Source organism: Scylla paramamosain, chromosome 23 (genome assembly GCF_035594125.1).
Source record: "Scylla paramamosain isolate STU-SP2022 chromosome 23, ASM3559412v1, whole genome shotgun sequence".
Classification (NCBI taxonomy): domain Eukaryota; kingdom Metazoa; phylum Arthropoda; class Malacostraca; order Decapoda; family Portunidae; genus Scylla; species Scylla paramamosain.
Window position 1 is genome coordinate 438,921 of NC_087173.1, and position 25,334 is coordinate 464,254.

The following is a 25,334-nucleotide window of genomic DNA, read 5'->3' on the forward strand; positions in this document are numbered from 1 at the left end:
TTGTAGTTTTTTGAAAATATTAGTTTCATCACGTTTTTAATTTTCCTTGTCAGCAAATGAAAGAAAATTTATGATTTTCTTTATCATTTAGTAACGTATATCTATGGAGGGATTATTCCCCTAGCGGAGCGAGGGGGCTCTATTTTTGTTACTACTGCACATCTCTACACCCCAACGCTCCCACCTGGCCCTAGAGGGTACAACGATGATTTGCCCAGGATCACCTTTTGGTGTCTATCGCATATAAAAATTTCGATTTCAGTTTCCGAAACACTTCTTGGTTAGCAACTTTTGAAGGCGTATCTTCGTCAGACTCACCTTTTTTGCTGTCTTTTGCATATTTTGATTTATCAACATGTGGGCGAAGGTTTTTGCCTGGCAACTCGCTCAACTATCGCCTCATCACTATAGAACGAGTTGGAGGGCGTAAAATGCGCGAATTATTTGCCTTAACTCACATCATGTACAGGATAGCCAGTCTTGGTTGACACCATCAGACTCAGACACTTTTTTTTTCTTTTTGTCTTGAGGGTTTAACACAGTCCTCTGATTTTGTGTTTGTCTTGTCGGATGCAGCAGCGGCGGGACCTTTTTCCTTCCTCGCGGCCAGACGACGAGGACTGGCTTTTTGCTGCTCCTCCTGACACACTCACAATTTACCGGTGAGTGACGGGGACGGAGCTGTTTTTGTATCGCAGTGTACGTCCTTACATTTTTAGGTTTACATTTAAATAAAGCCTGTCATGCTTGCCTATGTTATTCCATGTGCATGTAAGGTAAGGCTGCTTGACAAAGTGTCTGACTCACTGCAGACACTTGCTTTATGCTGTACTGTAATAAACAAGTAATTTCTCAGTGAGTCACAAAAGTGCCTCTCAATACGATGTGGTAGTGAAAAGTAGAATATGAAATAGATAGATAATAAATAAGTGAATAAATAAATAAATAAATAAATGGATGAATTAATGCATACCCTAGAGAACATTTCATACCTACTGAGCTTACCATAGCAAATACACTGATATGCTACAAAAAATGCACACAAGTATATGAAGATGGAAAAAAATGGGGCAAGTCTGTCTTGTGTTGTTATTTCTATGGTTACTGCTCTTCTGAATTTGCCATCAGCATGCGTCTCTCCTTCCCCACGCTGACGCTACAATATCTTCATTCTTTCATCCCCTTCATTGGTAAACTCTGGATTTGTCTGCCTGTTTCTGTTTTTTTCCCCTTCCTGTGACTAGTTGTTTTAAGAGTATTGAGGCACTTCCAGAAACATATTTAGATTTTTTATTATTGACTTTTTTTTTCTCTCTTTTTTTGTCTGTATGTATGGAAGCGGCAACTAAAAAAAAAAAAATTTTGTTCCTCTGTTTGCCATTCGCCAAGAAGATATGAGAGTGTGAGTATAAGTAGTGGCTATATGCAAATGTTAGAATACCATTTTATACTGACTCTAGATTAAACATGTATTGCATTGTTTACTGCAGTGTTTCAAGTTGAGCCGTCCAATATCTTTTGCATCTAATTGATTTTTGTGTTCGGCTATTTGAAATTTTTATTTCCAAATGCAGTTCCATGTTTTTAAGAATTATAAAGGGTTGGAGGAAAATAAAGCTTCCCTGAGTTGTAATAGGTGAATGTTAATAACAGTAGTAGTAATAGCAGTAGTAGTAGTAGTAGTAGTAAAGAGCAGGATTATCAGCTGGAGTGACACCAATTCAGTTTTTCTATTATTTATATTTTCTTACTATTATTCCTCACCTTGTCAATCCACGCAAGGAAAAAAAAAAAAAAAAGAAAAAAAAAGGAAACGTATAATAAAAAAGTGAGAGGCAAGACCAGCAAGTGAAACACGCCCTGCCTTCTCCATAGACTTCACGTGTTTACTGCCGCGCTTCCTGCCTCATAATTATACAGTCTTACGCTGGAGGCTCTCTCTCTCTCTCTCTCTCTCTCTCTCTCTCTCTCTCTCTCTCTCTCTCTCTCTCTCTCTCTCTCTCTCTCTCTCTCTCTCTCTCTCTCTCTCTCTCTCTATCAGTGACGTGTAGCAGTGTGGTTGTCGAGAGCATAGCAAACGGCAAAATGTACGGGGACGGGCTAGTGTTTGCATGCCCCGCGTGAGGCGTGCAGTTTGTATGTAAAAGAGGAAGGCAACTGGTCGGGCGGGGACAAGGAGGAGGTGGAGTAGGAGCAGCAGGAGGAGGAGGAGGAGGAGGAGGAGGAGGAGGAGGAGGAGGAGGAGGCGTAGCGTAGCGTGGTCTGGATGGCGTGCAGGATTATGTGACGCTCAAAGGCAGCTTCAATACACTGTGGCTCACTCTATTAGAGTGAGCCACCTGACGGGGTGCGCTCTCAGGGTGATTGCTTGTATTCTATGTAGCCTGGCGGGGCTGTGGCACTCCCTGCAGGTTATTGGCTCAGGAGGGTGAGGTAATGTCGGATGTTAGTGTGGTACTCTGCTGTGGGTGATGAGTTGTGTTTGTAATGATACAGCGCCTAAAGTTTGTTAAAGTAATGCAGGTTGTAGAGCATAAATACAGTGACATCATCACCACTATAGTCTCTCCCTTTACGCTGTGACGGAATGATGTAGTTGTGGTGATGTAGTCTGGGATAATGGTGTACACTAGAGAAAATAAATAAAAATCCCAGTAATATCAACAGTTCCATTCTCGTGAAAGGTTCAGTGTTCTTCCATTGTTGTTTATTTTCAGCTTTTCCACTTTATGTTCACTTAACTTGACAAGTGTGTTCCACGTGTGTCCCTAGGCGAAAAAAAAAAAAAAAAAACGTACCATTTTATACGCCTTTTTCATATCTTGCTTTATACAAAACTTTTTTTTAACGATGTTCTCTGTAAAACACTAGTCTTTTTTTGTCTGCCTTCTTTTTGTTATTATATGTTTCTAGCTACAAGGAAGTTTGTCCAGAAAGGAAAAGAAAAAAATATCATACTGTTGTTATATTCCTATTTCATATCCTCACACAGAGAACAATTTTTAACAATAAATAGGGGTAAACTTTAGCCTCACCTCCTCCGTCTCCTTTTAATTTGTCTGTAGAAAGGAAAAAATCTAAGTTCTTTTCCATATTTTCATTCATATAGACCATTTTTTTTTTTTTTTTTTGCCTTCAATAATGTATAGGATTAAAACATAGCCTCACTTCTTCTATCTCCTTTTTGCTGTGATATGTTTTGACCCTACACGCTGGTATGGTCCGCCTGCCCCCCTTGCCCGCCCCCTTCCCCCTGACAGACCCGCGTGTGGCCGTGGAGTGTGGCTCCCCAAATGGTCATCCAGTATTGCTCTTAAAAATGATCCCGTATGCGTCTACAGAATGGTTGCTTAAAGTGTGTTGCTGGGTTGGGGGGGTGGGGGGAAGGGGACTGATGTGGTTCTCTGGCCTAGAACGCTCTCTCTCTCTCTCTCTCTCTCTCTCTCTCTCTCTCTCTCTCTCTCTCTCTCTCTCTCTCTCTCTCTCTCTCTCTCTCTCTCTCTCTCTCTCTCTCTCTCTCTCTGTCTTAGCTCGAATCTTGATTTCACTGGGTGGTTTAAGAACATATTCACGTGTTATTCATGAGCCATCACTTACTGCACCACCCGCGGCAGCAGCAGCAGCAGGAGGAGGAGGAGGAGGAGGAGGAGGAGGAGGAGGAGGAGGAGGAGGAGGAAAGAATACAAAGGAATACAAAGGAATGCAACGGAAGACCAAACCTTGAGGTATTGACGAGGCTGTTTGGATAATTATTCTACATTAACTATTATTGGGAGATACAGGATAGTACAGAAGGTTCCTCCCCACCAATCCCTCCAGCAGAAGCTGACAAGATACAGGAATTGATTCCACTCTCTCCCTTAATCCCTCCCGACGCCGCCCTTCCTCCCAGTCGGAAGCTTTCATCCTGCTGATAGGTAGTAAAGCCTGTGTGAAGAAGTGAGTGCTTCACCAGCTTTTTCAATGACATAATTTGATTGATGTCTATGTTGAGAGTGGACGTGAATTACGAATAAAGCAATCCGTGGTTCTCTGGGCTGAGTCATTCTCGTGCTGCAGGATGGACAGGTGTAATGTTGTGTTGTTGTTATTGTTGTTGGTGATGGTGGTGGTGGTGCAGCACAGGGGAGGGTTCCAGGAGGCGGCTCCAGACACAAGGAATGCCCGCCTCTGTAAAGTTCTCTGATCTCACCTACTGCTATTTGCACTCCACGACATACTCCCACAAGTCAACAATTATCTAATTATCACTGTGGGAATGAACGCTCACATTAGAATCAGCAGCAGTTTTTTTTATTGAATATTTGGTGCTGCATGAACACAGGAGGGGAAATCATGTGTTGAAATATATTTTGTTTACCGTTGGGGTTTCATGGCGTAGTGACAGTCTTGGGAATCCAGTGTGTGTGGGATGCCAGCGGTCATATCCCATAGAAAATACAATAAATGAATAACATGATGAAAATAATTCACATGATAATTCTTTAGTACATACTGGCGTGAACATTAGATGGGGAAATAGACCAACTTTACAAAGAAAATGGGGAAGATGAGGAAATAGACCAACTTTAAAAAAAAGGAAAAAGGCCCTCGTGGCCCAGTGGGTAGAGTGATGCACTTGGAGTTTGGCGTGAGGGAAGTGAGGGGCGCGCAGGTTCGAACCCCCCTCTCGGAACTCACAAAAACCTTCAAAGAGCATCCCTCCATCACCATGTGTGCCTCAAACACACAGGTACGGTGATGGAGCTGCCCACGGGGAGGAGGGGAGGTGAGTGCGCAGCACCTCCCTACCCCTCCCCAGGGGAGGAAGGCACCGCCTTACCGCCCCCGGGAGAGCAAGGGAGGTGAGTGCACAGCGCTTCCCTTCTCTCCCCTACCTAACCCTGGCAAGTCTACGGGCTACCAGGCAAAAATTAATAAAAAAAAAAATAAATAAAATAAAAAAAAATAAAGGTGAGTGCATAGCACTTCTCTTCACCTAACAGGAAAAAAATAAATGAAAAATAAAGGTAAGTGCATAGCACTCACCTACCACGAAAAAAAAATAAATAAATAAATAAAAAAATAGAAAAAAAAATAAATAAAATAAAAATAAATAAAAACCACCGTACCACTTCGGACCTCGGGAGAGCACTTCCCTTCTCTCCCTAAGTCTACGGACTACCACACCAAAAAAGAATAAAATATATATATAAGTATAAAGAAAAAAAAAAACAATAAAATAAATAAAAAAAATAAATAAATAAATAAAATGAGTCTGGTAATCAACAATAAATAATAAAAATAAATCAATACCAACCTGACTGACCCTGACTACTCCAAAGACCACCACCCCACCTGGGAAGCACGGGAGGTGAGTGTGCAGCACCTCCCTACCCTTCCCTGTCTCCTAGTTTGACTTTGACCAACAATCTGACTCATCCTAGCAACTCCAACTGTTCAGACCACCACCAGTATTCCCCACCCTAGCAACTGATCCTGGCAAGGTGAGTGCGTAGCACTTCCCGTGACTCATCCTGGCAAATTCTAAAGACTCATCATCCTGACTGACCTTGGGAAGCACGGGAGGTGAGTGTGCAGCACCTCCCTACCCTTCCCTGTCTCCCAGTTTGACTTCGACCACCAATCTGACTCATCCTACCTACTCCAAAGAGCAACTCCAACTGTACAGACCACCACCACCACCCCGCTGATCTTGGCAAGGTGAGTGCGTCGCACTTCGCTGGACTGACCCTGACTGACTAACCCTGGCAACTGACTGGCCTTGGGGAGCATGGGAGGTGAGTGTGCAGCACCTCCCTACCCTTCCCAGTCTCCCAGTTTGACTTTGACCACCAACCTGACAACTGTACAGACTATCACCACTACCCCTCTGAGGGTGAGTGCGTAGCACTTCCCTTGACTGACCCTGACTGATTGGCCCCTGGCAGCTCAAAAAACAACCAACCTGACTGACTTACGGATATGTAATCACCAAACTGACTGGCCCTGAAGAGCATGGGAGGTGAGTGTGCAGCACCTCCCAACACTTCCCAATCTCCCAGTTTGACCTGATTCATCCTGGCAACTTCTAAGAGCAACTCCAAATGTACAGACCACCTGTACCTCCTATTCTCTGACCCACTCTGATCGTGATGGTGGTAGCTTCCCTACCACCAGCCTGACTGACCCTGGCAACTCTAAAAACAACCAATCTGACTGACTTACAAATCTTACTATAATCTGGCAACAGACCACCAAACTGACTGACCCTGGGGAGCATGGGAGGTGAGTGTGCAGCACCTTTCTACCCTTCCCAGTCTCCCAGTTTGACTTCCACTATCAACTCCAAATGTACCACCACCACCACCCCTCTAATGTTGGCATGGTGAGTGCGTAGCACTTCCCTTGACTGACTAGACCTGACTGACTGACCATGGCAACTCCAAAAACAACCAACCTGACAAATGTAACCTGGGGAGCATGGGAGGTGAGTGTGCAGCACCTCCCTACCCTTCCCAGTCTTCCACCAACCTAACTTGAATTATGACTGGGTAGCAGGGGAGGTGAGTGTGCAGTACCTCCTACTTTCCCCACTCTGACTACCCTACCACCAACTCAGACCACCAAACTGACTGTCTTAGAAGAACAAGAACAGGAAGCAACGCCATCAGAGGAAGAAGAAGCAGCAGCAGCAGCAGCATTACCTCCATCAGAGGATGAAAACAAGAAAAAGAAGCAGAGAAAAAGAACTACCATCACTTTTCTCAGAGGAAGAAGCAGCAGCGTCACCGCCATTGGAGGAAGAAACATATATATGTAAACTATGACTGGTCAAATCTCCGTTGGCGCCAGACAAAGTTTAGAGAAAGAAAAAAAAAGTTCCAGGGGTCCATGTAAGGAAAGTACGCTAACTCAGTTAGGGGACTGACTGTGAAAGTGCCAGGAAAGGCTGCTGCTTCAGATATCCACACTTCAACAATGCATGCGAGAATGTTGCTGTATTAGTTCTCTTTTTCCTTCTTCTTTTTCTTCTCCTGCAGAAGACTGTCTTATTATTCCGTATTTTTTTTCTGATAATATATTCAGTGTTTTTTTTTTTTTCAATTTTTGCAGCACTTTCACCTTTTCTAAATCCATCCACCCTTTAAATTAAATAAATTTAATACATTTATGTACCCTTGAGCCTTGGACAACTGATTACAAAAGAATTACATGAATATCTGACATTTTTCTGTAGTCTTAAGACGCCACATCTCAAACACATGAGGCGCGGGTTGCGTTTGAGTGTACTGTAATATACCAATATAATACATGAATTTGTAATACTTTAATCACAATTTATATCTTTTCATACTAAGCAGTATGGCAACTTACTTCTTCTTCCTCATGACACAGGTCATGTCATGTACACTTCCATGTAGCCAACAATTCTGGGTAACCTTTGAAAAATATCATGCATCCTGGTGTGCACCATGCAACCAGGCTGACTTAACCTACGCCTCTGTAACCTGGACACTTGAACAACTATAAATGCATTTTCTCTATCTTAGCTCCTGCAGGGCCGAGGTGGACAGGTGTTTGTCCAGGATGCCTCGTGTTACTTCTCACCGCGTGTTTTATCTGTTGGAGATTATTACACTAAATATGCTGCTGCTCCTGCTGCTGCTGCTGCTGCTGCTGGTGCTGCTGTTGCCGTCGCTGATCTTGCTGCTCTTGTTGGTATTGCTGCTTTTCCTTCCTTCCACAACAACAACAACAACAACAAAAGGAGCAACTACTACTACTACTACTAGTTCTACTACTACTACTACTAGTACTGCTACTACTACTACTACTACTATTACTACTACTACTGCTACTACTACTACTACTGCTGCTGCTACTACTACTACTATTAATACTATTATTATTATTATTATTATTATTATTATTATTTTTAGTAGTAGTAGTAGTAGTAGTAGTAGTAGTAGTAGTAGTAGTAGGAGTAGTAGTAGTAGTAGTAGTAGTACTACTACTACTACTACTACTACTACTACTACTACTACTACTACTACTACTACTACTACTTCTACTACTACTACTACTACTACTGTAGTGCTGAGAAATTAATTATGTATATTTCTACTTTTTTCCTAGGCTAGGGCCCATGTAGTGTGCGGGGGTGACCAGAATCTCAGTACCATGTGACTAACCCCTCCCCTTCCCCTCCTCTCCTCAGTGTCCTTTTGTCCTTGCTTTCCCCCCCCCCCTCTCAGCGTCACTGTGTTGACCACTTCTATAACAAATTTACCCCGTGAATAAACGTAATTTCTCCTGCTTGGCCAGGTTATAGAGGCGAATTTTTCACCTAATCCCAGAGAATGGGGAGCCCTTAATATGATAAAATTAATTCTATAATGGTAAGGTCTTAAACCAGCCCAAACAAATCCCAGATAATTACGCCGCGCCAATGAGGTTGACGAATCTGATAAGTCTTCTTTGCTTCGCTGCCCTGTCACCCCTGTTGCTACGCAAGCCGGGAAGAGATACCAGACTTTGACTAATTCCCCAATTGATTTCAAAAGTCCATTGAATTAAACTTCTTAAAGTAACAACTATAAAGTAAACAGTAACTTAATTATTCATATTTTTCATCCCTGAACTCACAACCTAGTCGCCCCCCCCCCCACTAAAAACAAAATTATAACTTAATAAATTTCCCCATTGGAAACCTTTATCCTTAGTTTCCCGCCGATTTCCTCACAAGCAAAGCCAGTCTCTCTCGGATTCTCCTCAGGTGAGCATGCAGTCTGATAGTCTCCCCCTCCATTCCTGTAATATTAAGTAAGTGTTTATTTAACAATAATTTTACTAAAGCCAGTCTCTCTCGGATTCTCCTCAGACCCTCTTGGATTCCCCTCAGATATTCCTGTTGATAAACTGTTTCTGAGTGGATAGATATTCGCATTTTTTCGTTCTTTTTTTGTTGGTTTTCTCCACGGGACTAGTGAAACCACCTGGTTCGAGATCACCGTGTGAGACTGTCCTCAGGTATATACATACTTTTTGGATATATATTTGTTATTTATTTATTTATTCTCTGGTCTCCCCCACAACTCAGTAGTCGCGAAAATATCTCCATCGTAGTTTTTATGTAATTGAAGAATACGCTACCATTTATTTTGTATTTCTGAATTATGTAACTGAAGAGTACGCTATCATTTATTTTGTATTTCTGAATTATGTAACTGAAGAGTACGCTACCATTTATTTTGTATTTCTGAATTGCTTTCTTTTTATTATTATTATTTCGGATTATTCCATTATTTATTAAAAATCATAAAAGTGTCAGTATTTGTATTTCTCTTAATCCAGTGATAGGATTTGTAATTATCGTCTGCCACAAGGGAACATCACACCCCTTAGAGGGCACTAAACTGGTGAGCAGCGGTGGCATTTATTTCGCGACTGACCGAAAGAGGTGGAGACTGGAAATAAGTGTAAATGTTGAAGGTGGCACTTGTAGGGCATAGCCAGATTCCCCGGCATCTAGAGGTAACAAATGTGCAAATTAGGATATTCAGAGCCCCTGGAGCAAAGGCTAGGACTTTCTTTGAGGATGATCGGTTAAATCGAGTACTCGAGTGGCAACATGACTTGACCATCTTGTGGATAGGCAGCAACGACATAGAAACATCTACCAATCCCGCTAGGATTTTCTCCGATGTTAAGAACATCATCAAAGAAATCACTGCCAAATGCCAATCACTAGTGCATGTCTGCCAAATTGAACCCAGGACCAACCCTAGGGGAATATCAGTGGAGAAATATAAGAAATTCCAAGTAGGAATCAATAATAGAGTAAAGAGAGCCCTGAAGACCCCAAACATTCATTTTAATAATATTCAATTTGTACAAGAACTGAGCGAGGATGGTGTTCACTGGGACGAGAGAGGCCAAGCTCAAGTAATCAGTAAGATCAAAAGAGTTATTGAAGGTCACAGTAGCAATAGAGAGGCAGTGGAGTAGAACACATTGTCCTGGAAGAAGAAAACCTGAGCGCATACTGTGTATCGCAGGTCACCTAACAATCACCCTGAGATATTGTGTTCTACACCCAGTACGTTAAACTTCCATGTGAGCAAAGATGACTGATAATGTTCGCCTCCCAAGGGGTGGATTAGACCCGTGGCAGGACTTAATGGATCATAACACCAGAGAGAGCCTGGGAGCAGTTAAACATGAAAGTAAAGGGAAAGACTTGAACACTTTAGAACAGGAAGTAGAGGAACTAAAGCAAATCTTAAATCAACAAAATCAGGTAATTGGGCGTTTGGCTAACATCCCTAATTTACACAGAGCACCTAGCACTCCCACCAAACCCCGAGATATCCCAATTCTTGAACTCCACCACCTACAAGGTCTTGACTCAACTACCCAATTGCAAATTTTCATTGAACTGGTGGAGCAAAGTAGCAATGAGGACACCCGCAAAGTGCAAATTGCAAAGAGTAGGGTCAGCAGCGAGCTCGCGGCTCTCATACATAACCATCAAACCTTACATCATTGTCACACCTGGAATAGTATTAAACAATTGCTTCTATCACAATTCTCCCAAGAGGTTAACTTTGACAGGGCGTGGAGAGACATAGACGCACAGACATATGATTGGGTAGAATCTCCCCAAGCATTTGCCAACAAATTCACTTGCAAATATGCCACTCTAGAGACGAGCTTTCCAGGAGAGAAACTCCCTAAATGTAAGAAAATTATCAAAAGAAAGTTGTGGCAGGGCTTAACCCAAGAAGCAAAGGCTAGACTAGAAGGTTTCCTGGATGAGGATTATCCTCTTGATAAATTTATTGACAGGGTAGAACATGAGCGCCAACTGCTCGAGGCTGCCCATACTTCCCCCATTGCTAGAATTAAACCTGAACTGGAAAAATCTAATTCAAAACTCATTGGTAGCCCTGACCCAATAACTCAAAATCCCCCAGACCTAACAAATGCAACATCCAAGGAATCAAAGGAAATTTGGGAACTTAAGCAGCAGATTAAAAGTCTCACTGATCAAGTAGGAAGGTTGAGAACCTCCCCCTCTCCAACACAACCCGCTAAATATTGCTCACACTGTCGAACCCATAGTCACACGCTGAGAGAGTGCTGGAGAAAACCTGCCCGTGGATCATGCTTTGACTGTAGACAGCATGGGTGCTGGAGAGGAAATAAAAACTGCCCCGGAAAACCAAATCAGAATATATGACTCACCCAGGGATTCACATCCCCCGCTATCAATCTCATAGTTAACAAGAAAATTCTTAAAGCTGTCATTGACACTGGTAGCGGCTATACTTTAATCACAGAGGCTGCGGTAGAGAAATTAGAAGGAACTATATCACAAAGGCGAGCAGTACCTATACTACAAGGGGTAACTGGTTCACCCTTACGAATCTTGGGGATGACCTTACTAGAGATAGGAGTAGGTGAAGAGACTATACACAAACAATGGTGCCCTGTAGTCCCGAATAGCTACCTTGACGCTGACGTCTTACTCGGGACAGACATACTTTCACAAGCTCCTTTTCAATGGAATGGTAAGACAAATACAGTAAAGTGGGGTAAAACCACATACCTTGTTAATCATATCAAAAGGCAGAAAGGCAAGGTGGAACGAGTTCACGAGGTACCTATTCTTCCTACCACTCCCAGTCAAACAGAACACATCCGTCTAACTCATACCATCAAACTCGATCCCTACCGAGCTCAGTTTCTTCCTATCTCGGTGAAAGAAAACCCAGGAGAAACTTTGTTAATCCAGCCTCAGCCATGTTTAACGCCTAATCATCACCCCTTGATTGTGACAGTAGATGAGAATAAAAAGGTCCCCCTCCCATTTATTAATGATACTAAGGGCCGGAAAACAATCAAACCAGGAACCCTATTAGGCACTTTTGAAAACATCTCCTCCCCGATGATCAGAGTCATCCACCAAAAGCAAGCCACTCCTTCCCTAGAAATCCACAATGATCTGTTGCCACACAACGACCAAACAAGGTGTCAGGAATCAAAGAGTAGGCCACAAAGACTCGAGGAGTTGATAAGACAACAGAAATGGAGTAACCTTACTAGAGAGCAGAAAACAATCTTAAAAAATATCATTCTCAATCACCATGATTTATTCATAGTAGACAAAAACGAACTTGGATTAATGAAAGGGCCTCCTGCTAAAATTAATATCTCTAATCCAGAGCCTAGTCGTGGTCCTAGGTACCGATACCCTGAGGAAGCAAAAACCCTGATATCAAACATGTTAACAGATATGGAGAACAGAGATATTATTGAAAAATCTACATCTGCATGGCTCTCTCCTATAGTATTAGTCAATAAACCGGATGGAAGTAAAAGAATGTGCCTTGACTACCGACATGTCAACAAACACCTAACTACTGATATTTACCCGCTTCCCCGCCTAAAAGAATTAGTTGAACAAGCAGCTGGCCATCAGTTCTATGCCACGCTAGATATGAGGGAGGCTTATTTTCAAATTCTATTGGAGGAAGGTAGCAGAGACCTCACAGCCTTCAGTGATGGGGTGACTCTCTATAGGTTTAAAAGGCTACCTTTTGGATTAAGCTGTTCTCCAGCTATCTTTACTAGACATATGGCCTCATTGTTAGCTCCTCTCGTGAAGAAGGGTTGGATGAAAAATTACTTAGACGACCTAATCATTTGGGCTTCAGACTTCACCACACTCAGCGAAAGACTCAGTGAAACTTTCGCTTTACTTAAAGAAAACGGAGTCAAGCTTAACTTATCTAAATGCGAAATGGCAAAGACTGAAGTTACGTTTCTTGGTCATAAAATTTCACAAGAAGGTAGTCAACCCGACCCAAAGAATGTAGAGGCAGTATTGGAAATGAAACCGCCCACTAAGGTCAAGGAAGTGAGACGATTTTTAGGTATGGCAGGATTTTATAGGAAACACATCAGTAATTTCGCTCAAATAGCCACTCCACTTACCAACCTAACGAAAAAAGATCAACCTTTCCTTTGGACAGACAAGTGTCAGGAGGCATTCGATACCTTAAAAAGATCTCTTGCCCAGGCCCCTATACTAGCGAGAGCGCAAAGTAACCAGCCGTTCATGTTAACAACTGATGCCAGTAATACCCACATAGGAGGCGTCTTAAGTCAAACTCAGGAGGATGGGTCCGTCAGACCTTTGGGCTATTTTTCAAAAAAATTAAACTCCACTGAGAATAGGTACTCAGCTACAGATAAAGAAGCCTTGGCAGTACTTCTCTCTTGTAGACACTTCCATCATTATTTGTGGGGAACTAGCTTCACTATATTCACAGATCATCAGCCCCTTACTAGTATATTCAAAAGAAAGACCAAATCTGCCAGGATGAACCGCTGGATACTAGAGATGAGAGAATACCAGTACAACATCCAATATGTGAAGGGAAAGTATAACTACGTGGCCGATCAGCTCTCTCGCCCAGTGAGGATCATTCAGCGATGTCCTACTCCAAACTATTTAGGCCTGACTTTAGAACAAATCAAGATTCAACAAAGGGAAGAAATTAAGTGGAGAGACATGATAGAGTATCTGGAAGGAGGGTCTATACCTACCAAAAAGTATCATAAGAGTATATTGCACCAGTTCACTATAATTGATGAGTTGCTGTACTACGCTAAGGAAAACATTGATGGCAGCATTCATTATTCATTGGTAGTTCCTCAGGTTCTGATTCCTAAAGCTTTAGAACATGCACATGAGCTTTCTGGCCACCTGGGTCAGAAAAAGACAATTAAAAAGGCCGAAGAATTGTTTTACTGGTGTAATCTCAAGTTTGACGTAACCCAGTACGTAAAGAATTGCCTTACCTGTCAAAGATTTAAAACCTCTCCAGGGTTACAGCAGCCTTATCAGGAATTACCTTCAGTAGAGAAGCCCTTAGATAGGATAGGTATAGACCTGACGGATATGATTGCAGGCAGTGGTGGCTACCGATATGTGTTGACTATCGTAGATCACTTTAGCCGATTTGTGAAGTTCTATCCACTCAAAAAACAAACTATCAGAGGGAATTGTAGAGGCGCTGCAGCAGTACATTACCGACTTCGGGACTCCTCACTCCATCGTCCTGGACAACGGGGGCGAGTTCACCTCCCAGATCTTCCAACAATTCTGCCAGCAACACCTCATCACCCTCTGTTACACCACTCCCTACCACCCGCAAGGGAACGCCATCACCGAACGACTCCATCGCACGCTCAAATCCATCTTGGCTTCCATGTGCCGAGGTTACCCGCTACGGTGGCCTCGCCTACTCCCTGTGTGTCAGGCCACTATGAATGCCGCCGTCCATACCAGTATCGCCCAACAACCTTTCTTCGCGTTTTTCTCCCGGCATGCGCCCCGAGTGGTGGGTGCCAGGCTACCCGCAGTTGATGGTGACGAGCAAGACGTGGATGTGGTCCGCCGGCTGATCCGGGAAACACACGAGAAAATGACTCGGAAATACCGTAATGCGGCCAACAGGAAACGCAAGGAGCAGAAGGTAGACATTGGGGCGTTGGTGTGGGTGAAGCGAGAAACTACAGAGTCAGGAGTGTGTAAGAAACTGTGTGTTCGTTGGGACGGCCCATATAAGGTGGTGGAAGTTTTAAGAGGAGGCGGTGGTTATGTGGTGAAAGACCCTTTCTCGGGAAAGATGGTGCAAAGAGCGGCAGAAAAGATCAAACAGTTTCACAGTGAGGAAGAGTACGTAGTTGCAGCTCAAGACACAGTGTTCCAACCTGATATAGAAACTGAAGTGTTACCGCCTAGAGTGCGTAACCGTCCCAGACGCTATATTGAGGAATGTTAATGTCGCTGGAAAGACGGTATAGAAAAGAGCAGAGTGCTTGGGGTAAATAGAGTCCCCCCCCTTACTTTTGCATGGTCTGGCTGGACTGGTTGTAATGAATCGTGGTATGACGGGTATGGGTACTATGTGAGAGGTGATGTAAGAATTTGAGAAGGAATAAGGAACCACTTTAATTCGCAGACTACTACTGCACTCGACAATCCGTTCGGGCCATTCTGTGGTGGATTACTTCAGGACGTGGCGAGCGCTTCGCGTAATCATCTATAGTATCTCGTGGTATGAGTGAATGTGTGGATGAGTAAATGACTGTCCGAGTGGAAGGAACCGAGTACTGGGGTGGCCGAATCTCGTTTCAGAGAGTGACGGAGTGACTTAAGGTTAAGTCCTCACACCACAGGAGGTCAAGAGGCTGGTTGGGGTGGAATTTCTTTTCTTTTTCCTTGAGATGAGAGAAAGAGCCGAGTTATGTCTCCAAGGGACATTGTGGTGATATGGCCCACAAGCCATTGTATGGGAGAGAATGTCAGAGTTATTTCCCGACAGAGATCACGTGCAGTTCGTCAGCCTGGCTTGGTTATGTGGTGGTGAGGGGAGTTTCTAATTACTCGGATGTGAAGGTGTTATTTTATTTTTTTTGGTAAGGAGAAAAGAGAGAGGTGAAAAATTCTAGAACGGATGAAAGGCTCGTGTAGTGCTGAGAAATTAATTATGTATATTTCTACTTTTTTCCTAGGCTAGGGCCCATGTAGTGTGCGGGGGTGACCAGAATCTCAGTACCATGTGACTAACCCCTCCCCTTCCCCTCCTCTCCTCAGTGTCCTTTTGTCCTTGCTTTCCCCCCCCCCTCTCAGCGTCACTGTGTTGACCACTTCTATAACAAATTTACCCTGTGAATAAACGTAATTTCTCCTGCTTGGCCAGGTTATAGAGGCGAATTTTTCACCTAATCCCAGAGAATGGGGAGCCCTTAATATGATAAAATTAATTCTATAATGGTAAGGTCTTAAACCAGCCCAAACAAATCCCAGATAATTACGCCGCGCCAATGAGGTTGACGAATCTGATAAGTCTTCTTTGCTTCGCTGCCCTGTCACCCCTGTTGCTACGCAAGCCGGGAAGAGATACCAGACTTTGACTAATTCCCCAATTGATTTCAAAAGTCCATTGAATTAAACTTCTTAAAGTAACAACTATAAAGTAAACAGTAACTTAATTATTCATATTTTTCATCCCTGAACTCACAACCTAGTCGCCCCCCCCCCCACTAAAAACAAAATTATAACTTAATAAATTTCCCCATTGGAAACCTTTATCCTTAGTTTCCCGCCGATTTCCTCACAAGCAAAGCCAGTCTCTCTCGGATTCTCCTCAGGTGAGCATGCAGTCTGATAGTCTCCCCCTCCATTCCTGTAATATTAAGTAAGTGTTTATTTAACAATAATTTTACTAAAGCCAGTCTCTCTCGGATTCTCCTCAGACCCTCTTGGATTCCCCTCAGATATTCCTGTTGATAAACTGTTTCTGAGTGGATAGATATTCGCATTTTTTCGTTCTTTTTTTGTTGGTTTTCTCCACGGGACTAGTGAAACCACCTGGTTCGAGATCACCGTGTGAGACTGTCCTCAGGTATATACATACTTTTTGGATATATATTTGTTATTTATTTATTTATTCTCTGGTCTCCCCCACATTATTATTATTATTATTATATGTTTATTGACCACAGCAACAATGTACAAATAGAAATCTGATTAATAAATATTAATTTTTAAGACAATTCACAACCACTGTAGTCCATAAAAATAACTAATAGTAAAAGAAAACTAAAATTAGAACTAAAAACTAAAACAGAAGCATTAAACTAATGTAGATAAAACTGTAAAACGTACACTGATCTCAAATCTTAAACAATATTAAAGATGAAATCTAATACAACTAACACGATAAAAAAAAAAAAAAAAAAAAAAAAAAAAACTCAGTAGTCGCGAAAATATCTCCATCGTAGTTTTTATGTAATTGAAGAATACGCTACCATTTATTTTGTATTTCTGAATTATGTAACTGAAGAGTACGCTATCATTTATTTTGTATTTCTGAATTATGTAACTGAAGAGTACGCTACCATTTATTTTGTATTTCTGAATTGCTTTCTTTTTATTATTATTATTTCGGATTATTCCATTATTTATTAAAAATCATAAAAGTGTCAGTATTTGTATTTCTCTTAATCCAGTGATAGGATTTGTAATTATCGTCTGCCACAAGGGAACATCACACCCCTTAGAGGGCACTAAACTACTACTACTACTACTACTACTACTAGTACTACTACTACTACTACTACTACTACTACTACTACTACTACTACTACTACTACTACTACTACTACTACTACTTTTATTGCTACTACTACTACTACAACTACCTACTACTACTACTACTACTACTACTACTACTACTACTACTACTACTACTACTACTACTACTACTAGTGCTACTGCTACTGCTAGTACTACTAATGAACGGACATGTTTAGTGAGCAGTGACCTGACGCTAATATAGCTGGCTAGTGTAGACATGGCGCCTTGTGTTGCTGAGTCGTCTGGTTGTGTTAGTTCTCCTGTTTTCGAGGCCTTCGTTGCGAAGGTCTCAGAGGTGGAGGCTGAGTTCCATCGAAGGATCTCGGAGGTGCAAGCTGAGTTTCGTGGGAGGATCTCAGACCTGCAGGCTGAGTTCTGTGAGAGGATCTCAGCACCTGAGGGATGGTCGTGCCCCCACCGTCACCTTACTTAATGAGGCGACGGAGGAGCAGTGTGTGTAGGGGAGCCAAGAGGGTGAAGGTCCTCAAGGCGCGGAGACGAAGAATCCCTTCAGTGTGCTGGAGGAAGGGAAGGAGATGGAGGTGGACATGGCGGGAAGAGACAAGAAGGGGCAGATGCAGCTACCCTGCCCCAAGGTAGAGTGCTTGTGTTTGGTGATAGTCGGGTTAGGCACTTAGATAGTGCGTTCTGTGCTAGGGATAGGAAGCGTAGGTCGAGGGTGTGTTTGGCGGGGGCCGGGATAGGGAAGGTAGCTGATAAGCTAGACACGTGCTTAGAAAAAGATGGGACCAAGCCCATTGTTTTTCTCAGTGCGGGAGGGAATGACCTTGGTAAGTTCAGGAGTGAGGAGCTTATCGGGAGGTTTCGACAGGCTTTGGACAGGATTAGGGTGCTGAGTGGCTGTCCAGGGCTATTACAGTGAATCGCAGGCTAGCGAATCATTGTAAGAGTAATGGATGGACGTTCATTGACAACTGGGACCTTTTCTATGGTAGGGACACCTTGTACGTCAGGGATGGAGTGCATTTGTCACGCCAGGGTGTTCATGTTTTGGCAGAAACACTCGAGCGGGAGGTAACTGCACTCCAGCGCTTTTTTCGTTAGTCGTTAGTTATATATATATATATATATATATATATATATATATATATATATATATATATATATATATATATATATATATATATATATATATATATATATATATATATATATATATATATATATATATATATATATATATATGGTGAGTAAATATTTGGATTGAATTGCCCTGGAACGTAGTCAGCTCGAATACAATAGAAACGTTTAAAATTCGCCTTGATCTTTTTTTTTTTTTTTCTACGATTGCTTTTTGTTTTGCTTTCTGTTTTGTTGTCTTTATATTCTCGTGTAGTGTAGCTTCCTGTTTGTTTATTTTTTCATACCACTTTTCCTTGCCTTACTTATATTAATTATCTGTCATTACTCTTGTTGATCTTTTATTTTCTCTTTAATTTCCCGTTTCCCTTGTCATTGTTTTTCCTTAATTATATTCCACATTTATGAATTTCCCTTCTTCCGTTTCCACTATTCACTATGTTATTATGTATATCTGTTGGCTTGCATATTGAAATTACCTTTTCCTTATCATTTACTTTTCATTACTTATCTTTTTTAATCGATTCTTCCCATTCACTTTTTTTTTTTGTTTTTACACTGACTCCACGTGTTCTTCCAAAGAGGACAACATTTTCTGTTTCGTTACCAGCACTTTTGATAGTAATTAATGTAAACATTCCACTACCTACAAGTACCATGAAATCAGGGCCTGGTGTGGATTTTGACGCAGCGGTGATGAAGGTGGTGGTGGTGGTGGTTGTACTGTTAAGTTTCATTTTAGTCTTATCGTTCCGCTCATTCCCTCGGCTGATGCCTTTGTTATCGTTGTGGTTGTTGGTGACGCTGTTGTTTTCATTACTATTATACTTTGCTACACACACACACAAAAAAAAAATAGGTAGTAGTAGTAGTAGTAGTAATAGTAGTAGTAATAGTACTAGTAGTAGTAGTAGTACTAGTAGTAGTTGTAGTACTAGTAGTAGTAGTAGTAGTAGTAATAGTATTAGGTGAACTATCAGTAGTATTTGTTCTTATCATCTTGTTCTTGTTCTTTTTTACTACTACTACTACTACTACTACTACTACTACTGGTGCTGTTGCTTTTGCTGTAGCTAGTGAAGTTGAACATACCAATGTATAGACCAAGATAACCATTGTTGCTAATGATTCGTTAATATATATATGTATGTATGTATGTATCTGTATATATATATATATATATATATATATATATATATATATATATATATATATATATATATATATATATATATATATATATATATATATATATATATGGTGAGTAAATATTTGGAAAGAATTGCCCTCCAACGTAGTCAGGTCGAATACAATAGAAACATTTAAAAATGCTATTGCTATTTCGTAGTAGTGGTTTAAATAATGTTTTGACATATTTAGATAATTATCACAGAGAGAGAGAGAGAGAGAGAGAGAGAGAGAGAGAGAGAGAGAGAGAGAGAGAGAGAGAGAGAGAGAGAGAGACCGGACAGGTAGGCAGGAAGACAGACGGTCAAACAAACAGGCAGGGAGGCAAGCAAGCAAGCAAGCAAGCAAGGAGGCAGACAGACTAACGGGCGGAGAAAGAGGTGGATGGACATACAAAAAAGAAAGAAAGAAAGCAGGCAGACAGACAGGGTGACAGGGAAATAGTCAGCCTAACTTGAAGAGGATAGGCAGGCAAAGAAGCAGGCAGACAGGCAGGCAGGCAAAAATAGAAGGCAAGCAAGCAGACAGAGAAGCAGACAAATAGACAGAGGGACAGATGGATGTGCGGGCAGACACAGACATGGACAAAGTAGTTTTAAATAGCGGCAGAAACTGGTATATTTCATTCTAAAGAATATATTTGCACAATTTTTTTTGTAAAGCACTTTAATAAATAGTTTACCGTGCTCTGCAGCTACTACTTAACTAAAAGTTAAACTGAATTAGTCAGTGGGATATTAATACAGCATAATGTTTGCATAATATAAACGTATGCCTCTTCCGTTACTCGTATATTCTTTCGTGATAACGGTTACTGTAAGCGAAGAAAATGCATACATAGTGACCTAACTATATTTTTTTCTCTCATGGCCTCTTATTTACGGTATGCCATTTTTCAGGCACAATACGTAGTTGTCATTGATTTCCTAAAACTACTAAATATACCTGAAGACAGACCTACTGACCCATACTCGTAAATATTGTTCCACTCGCTATGTTACACCACACACACACACACACACACACACACACACACCATTAATACAAACAGATGCATTGCAATAAAGCAACAGAGATTGGGATGCTCATTCTTACAGAACATTATAATGAACATGTGAGACAGAGATAAACAGACAGACGCAGACAGACAGATTGATTTAAAACAGTAACATGTACTCACACACACACACACACCATTAATACAAACAGATGCATTGCAATAAAGCAACAGAGATTGGGATGCTCATTCTTACAGAACATTATAATGAACATGTGAGACAGAGATAAACAGACAGACGCAGACAGACAGATTGATTTAAAACAGTAACATGTACTATTTATAAGCAATTCTAAGTGACCATTAATTTCCCGTTCATTCCCATTCATTCAAGCATTTCAGTGTTGAGACGCAAAGGTAGTGTAAGTGTTGAGCCAGCGGTGGTAGTGCCCCCTTCACCTCGCAGCGAGGCAGGAAGGGGAGGCGAGGGACACCGGCAGTGACTGGCCTGAAGGCGCCTAGCGTCCCGCCTCCTCTCTTGCGACCCTTGATTGCCATCATCCATCAATCGCAGCAAGACTTGTGCTCCTCCTCTTCAGCCTCATTTAACTACCACCACGCTTCCCGGAGAAACCATAACCCTATGCCATCAGAGCCGACAGAGCTGGTTGCATTAAGATCTTTAACTGTTAATATAACGGTGTTAGTATCTACGGGTTCAGGCCTAAAAGCAGAGATAATATTAATATTAGACTGAGGGAGACAGACGACAGATTTACCTTCTGTGCGCGTTTAAAAGTGAATTCTCCAACACTAGGAAAGAAATTATTGAACTCTTCGGCTTTATCACTTAGATTATAAAACAAATATAGGCAATGTGCTTATTTTTCTGACTAGGGATAATTTCATTAATGACGTTCCATGTGGCCGAAGTGTTCCCTTTACTGCCTTTGAGACGGACTTGGTAATGATGCGCCATAGTTTTATTACTATTATTTTTATTACTGTTATAGTTTCTTGGCTGTTTTGTAACGTTTCCGTAACCGTGAATTACTTGTATTGATTTTAAGCTTTCTTCGTAACCTATCACGGTCCTCCATTGCCTCACGGATATCGTCATTTATTCATGGTGTAGGTTTTCCTTTCACTGCTCTAGTTACAAGAGGGGCACACATGTCAAGACGGTTAATAAAAATGTCATTATAAATGCATACTTGTTTGTTCACATCGTCAGTTAAAAATATATTATTCATATTATGAACATTGTCAAGGAGGAGCGAACAAAAAGTGTCTATCATAGTTCTTCAAATTACGAAAACTTTTTTACCATGGGCAGTTTTTTAGGTTTTCTAACCATTAAAACAACAGACACTAGGTCATGATCAACAGTGACCTGAGGAACAACGTCTTGTGGTAGAATGACGTCAGGTTTATTAGTTATGAGATCTAGTAAAGTAGCTGATGTTGAGGTTGTTCTTGTGGGTCTATCTGTTATTTGTGTCAACTTGTTTTTTATTATCTTACTGATTTCATTACCCGTTGTCATCATATCATCATTAGAATCACCTAGGATAAAGATCCTTTTATCACGCAGACATACCATCCTAAAAACATCTTGAATGTAGTCAAATGATGTGGCTAAAGCCTTAGGGTGTCGATATACACAACCAATGATGATGGCCGGCAACTTCCTGCACTGTATCTTTACCCATACATCCTCCACGCCTGTCGGTCTTGGCACATCTAGGTTAATGACAGAGGGATTGAGGGTACTATGGACATACATGCATATCCCGGCTCCTCGACCATTGTCACATCTAAAAATCAATCACAATTAGGAATTTCTACGTAACCATCTGGGGTGTTTGCTTGAAGTCATGTTTCACTCATACATAAAACATCGATATTTCTATCTATTATCAATAACTTTACCTCTTCCAAACTCGATAACAGTGATGGTGCATTAATGTGTTTAAGAGTTAGCGAATCCTTTTTTAACTCCTTTATTTCAACAACGGCAGATGCTTCCTCGCCATCATCCTATGCCCTATACTGTTGACGTAAGCGGCTCTTATGACCTAAACGTTGACAGCTGCCACATAAGAGTTTGTGGTCAAATCTACAATTTCTTTGAACATGATTGAATTCGCCGCAATTGTAACACCCTGTTTTTTTTGTTTTTTTTTTTTCTTCTTCTTCCTCTCACTAGCATATTTATTTCTTTCCCTTCTGTAACCATGCTAGTTATCACTGTACGTTTCCTGCGTTTCAAACACCGGGGTACTTGCGTGTTTCTGCACTAGGTGGCTTCTGTTCCATCTGCCCACTCCAGAGGTGTAGGCGTGGGCTTGATTATAAGCTGTATAGTGTCTGCCATCCAGCGTTCTCCTCAGGGTTGTATCGTGCAGACCGGGGCTGAATGCATCCTCCTCTTTGTTCCAGCGTGCCTCATGTTTTCTTGTCATTGCCCTGGCAGGTGTGAGATGAGAAGGACCTCGTGGTTTAGGAGCAGTGGGGGGCTGATGGGAAGCTTTATGGGTGGGAGACTTTCGGGTGTAAGACTTGTCTTGTTGGGTTGTTCTGCTATGAGCGCATAGGGAAACAATACCCGCGTAGGTTGGCGGGCCGCGGGAGCCAGCACTCAGTTTTTTTTTTTCTATATGTATGTATAGTGTCGAAATAGCAAAGGCATCGTAGAAAACACTAATATCTGGAGCTTCATCACTGTGCTTCAGGGAAAATATGAGTAAATCGTGTGAGTCTTGCTGTGGTAGGAAAGACTGCTTCCTGCGGGACCTTATCAAAAGAGCGTCAGGCACTGGTTTGACAAGCAGCGGGACTAATAAAATAGGATGCCTTTGGTAATGAGTATATAGGAATATTATTGCCTGCGAAACACTACCTTGGGTTTGCAGTGAGGCTTTTGTATTGAGATGACCGCGGGAGCTGAAATATGTAGACACAACTATACTAGGCAGGTCCAGTGAAAGGTATCACACTAAATATATTGCTTCATCCAGACGAGTTAGCAGCACAAGCGAGAAGTAGGGTGGATCTCACAGGTGTTTGCTTTTGTTGAGATCCTTACCAAGAAGCAGTGACATCCAGAACCAACAGCAACTACGATATCTTTGTGGTCTGTGGAGCCTTTGTTATTGTTGTTGTTTTGTTGTGTAAGACGACGTTTTAGGGAACATCCTGTGTCCTCGCAGTAACCACACGAAAAGGCAGGTATCTAACTAGGAGTAATCAGAGAGTTGTTGTTGTTGTTGTTGTTATCAGAACCACAAACGGAGGAAGGTGGATGTGTTGTATTACTGAGCAACAATAAAGAAAGAAGAATAGATGAGTCGCGCCACCTTGGCGGAGATACTCAAAAGGGATTTTCATGTTTTGTGCCGTGAATATTTTTTATGGCTAGACTGAAGTGGTACTTATTATTTTCTAAGTATATCCTTGCTGTTGTTTTTAGGTTTGTACCGCTGAATGTTGGGAAGCTTTTCACTTATTATTATTTTATTTTTTTATTTGATCTTGTTATATATGTAATTGTGCTTATTCGTTTTATTTTGTTGCAGCTGTTGTGCATATTTAACATTCTCAGCGTTTCAAGTGTGTTCTGTTTTCAGTGTTGTTTTTCATGTATCCATGTGTTCCTGCTTGGAGGAATATGACACGTTTTATTTATGACTTTGTTTTTTTTTTTTTTTTTTTTTTTTTATATTTATTCTTTCCTTTTTTGCTCATGTGTATGTTGTAACTCGTGCAGTAGAGGATATCTGGTGGTTCTGTTTATGATGCTCCAGTTTTAGCTCTTTTTACAATAGTCAAGCTGCATCACTTTTTTATGTGGATGTTTTGATATTTTCAGGAAAGGATGGCAGGTGGTGCCGCGGTGAACACTGCCAACACGTGCAGGAGGAAAGTGAGTACCTGCTTCATTACATCATGTTCACTCTGTTTTGGAACTCGCTGTTAAATTTTTTTTTTTCCATGTCAACTGAAACCTGTCACTGTTGCCTGCCTTTCTCCTGTCTGCTTCCCACGAATCTATGAAGGAAAGAAAGGATGTGCTTCCATGGTATCGTGTCAGTAGTATTATCCATTGAAGGATTAGTTGAAACCTTTTTCTAAAGCTTTTTTTTGTCTCTCATTCTTGTGCCCTCATCTCCTCCCTAACATCTGGAGCTTCATTACATTATGTTTCAGGGAAAATATGAGTAAATCGTGTGAGTCTTACCGAGGCAGGAAAGACGGCCTCCTGCGGGACCTTATGAAAAGAGCGTCTGACACTGGTTTGGTAGGCGACAAGACTAAAAAAAATAGGATGCGTTTGGTAATGCGTATATAGGAATGTTATTGACAGCCAAACACTACCTTGGCTTTACAGTGAGGCTTTTGTATTCAGATGACCGCGGGAGCTGAAATATGTAGACACAACTATACTAGGCAGGTCCAGTGAAATGAATCATACTAAATATATTGCTTCATCCAGACGAGTTAGCAGCACAAGCATGAAGTAGGGTGGATCTCACAGGTGTTTGCTTTTGTTGAGATCCTTACCAAGAAGCGGTGACATCCAGAACCAACAGCAACTACGATATCTTTGTGGTCTCTTGAGCCTTTGTTGTTGTTGTTGTTTTGTTGTGTAAGAGGATATAGGGAACATCCTGTGTCCTCGCAGTAACCACACGAAAAGGCAGGTATATAACTAGGAGTGGTCAGAGAGTTGTTGTGTTTGTTGTTGTTGTTGTTGTTGTTGTTGTTATCAGAAACACAAACGGAGGAAAGTGGATGTGTTGTATTACTGAGCAACAATAAAGAAAGAAGAATAGATGAGTCAGGCCACCT

The 25,334-nt window shown here is 41.6% G+C and overlaps 1 protein-coding gene across 38 annotated transcripts in view; it reads left to right on the forward strand.

The window, feature by feature from the left end:
* LOC135111973 (circumsporozoite protein-like) overlaps positions 1 to 25,334 on the forward strand; it is a 184,500-nt gene that overhangs the window by 143,496 nt on the left and 15,670 nt on the right. For all 38 annotated transcript variants that reach the window (XM_064025677.1, XM_064025694.1, XM_064025693.1 and 35 more), the window contains one exon: positions 24,355 to 24,408. In XM_064025677.1, coding sequence (XP_063881747.1) covers positions 24,355 to 24,408 — 54 coding nt within the window. The remainder of the gene's footprint in view (positions 1 to 24,354; positions 24,409 to 25,334) is intronic.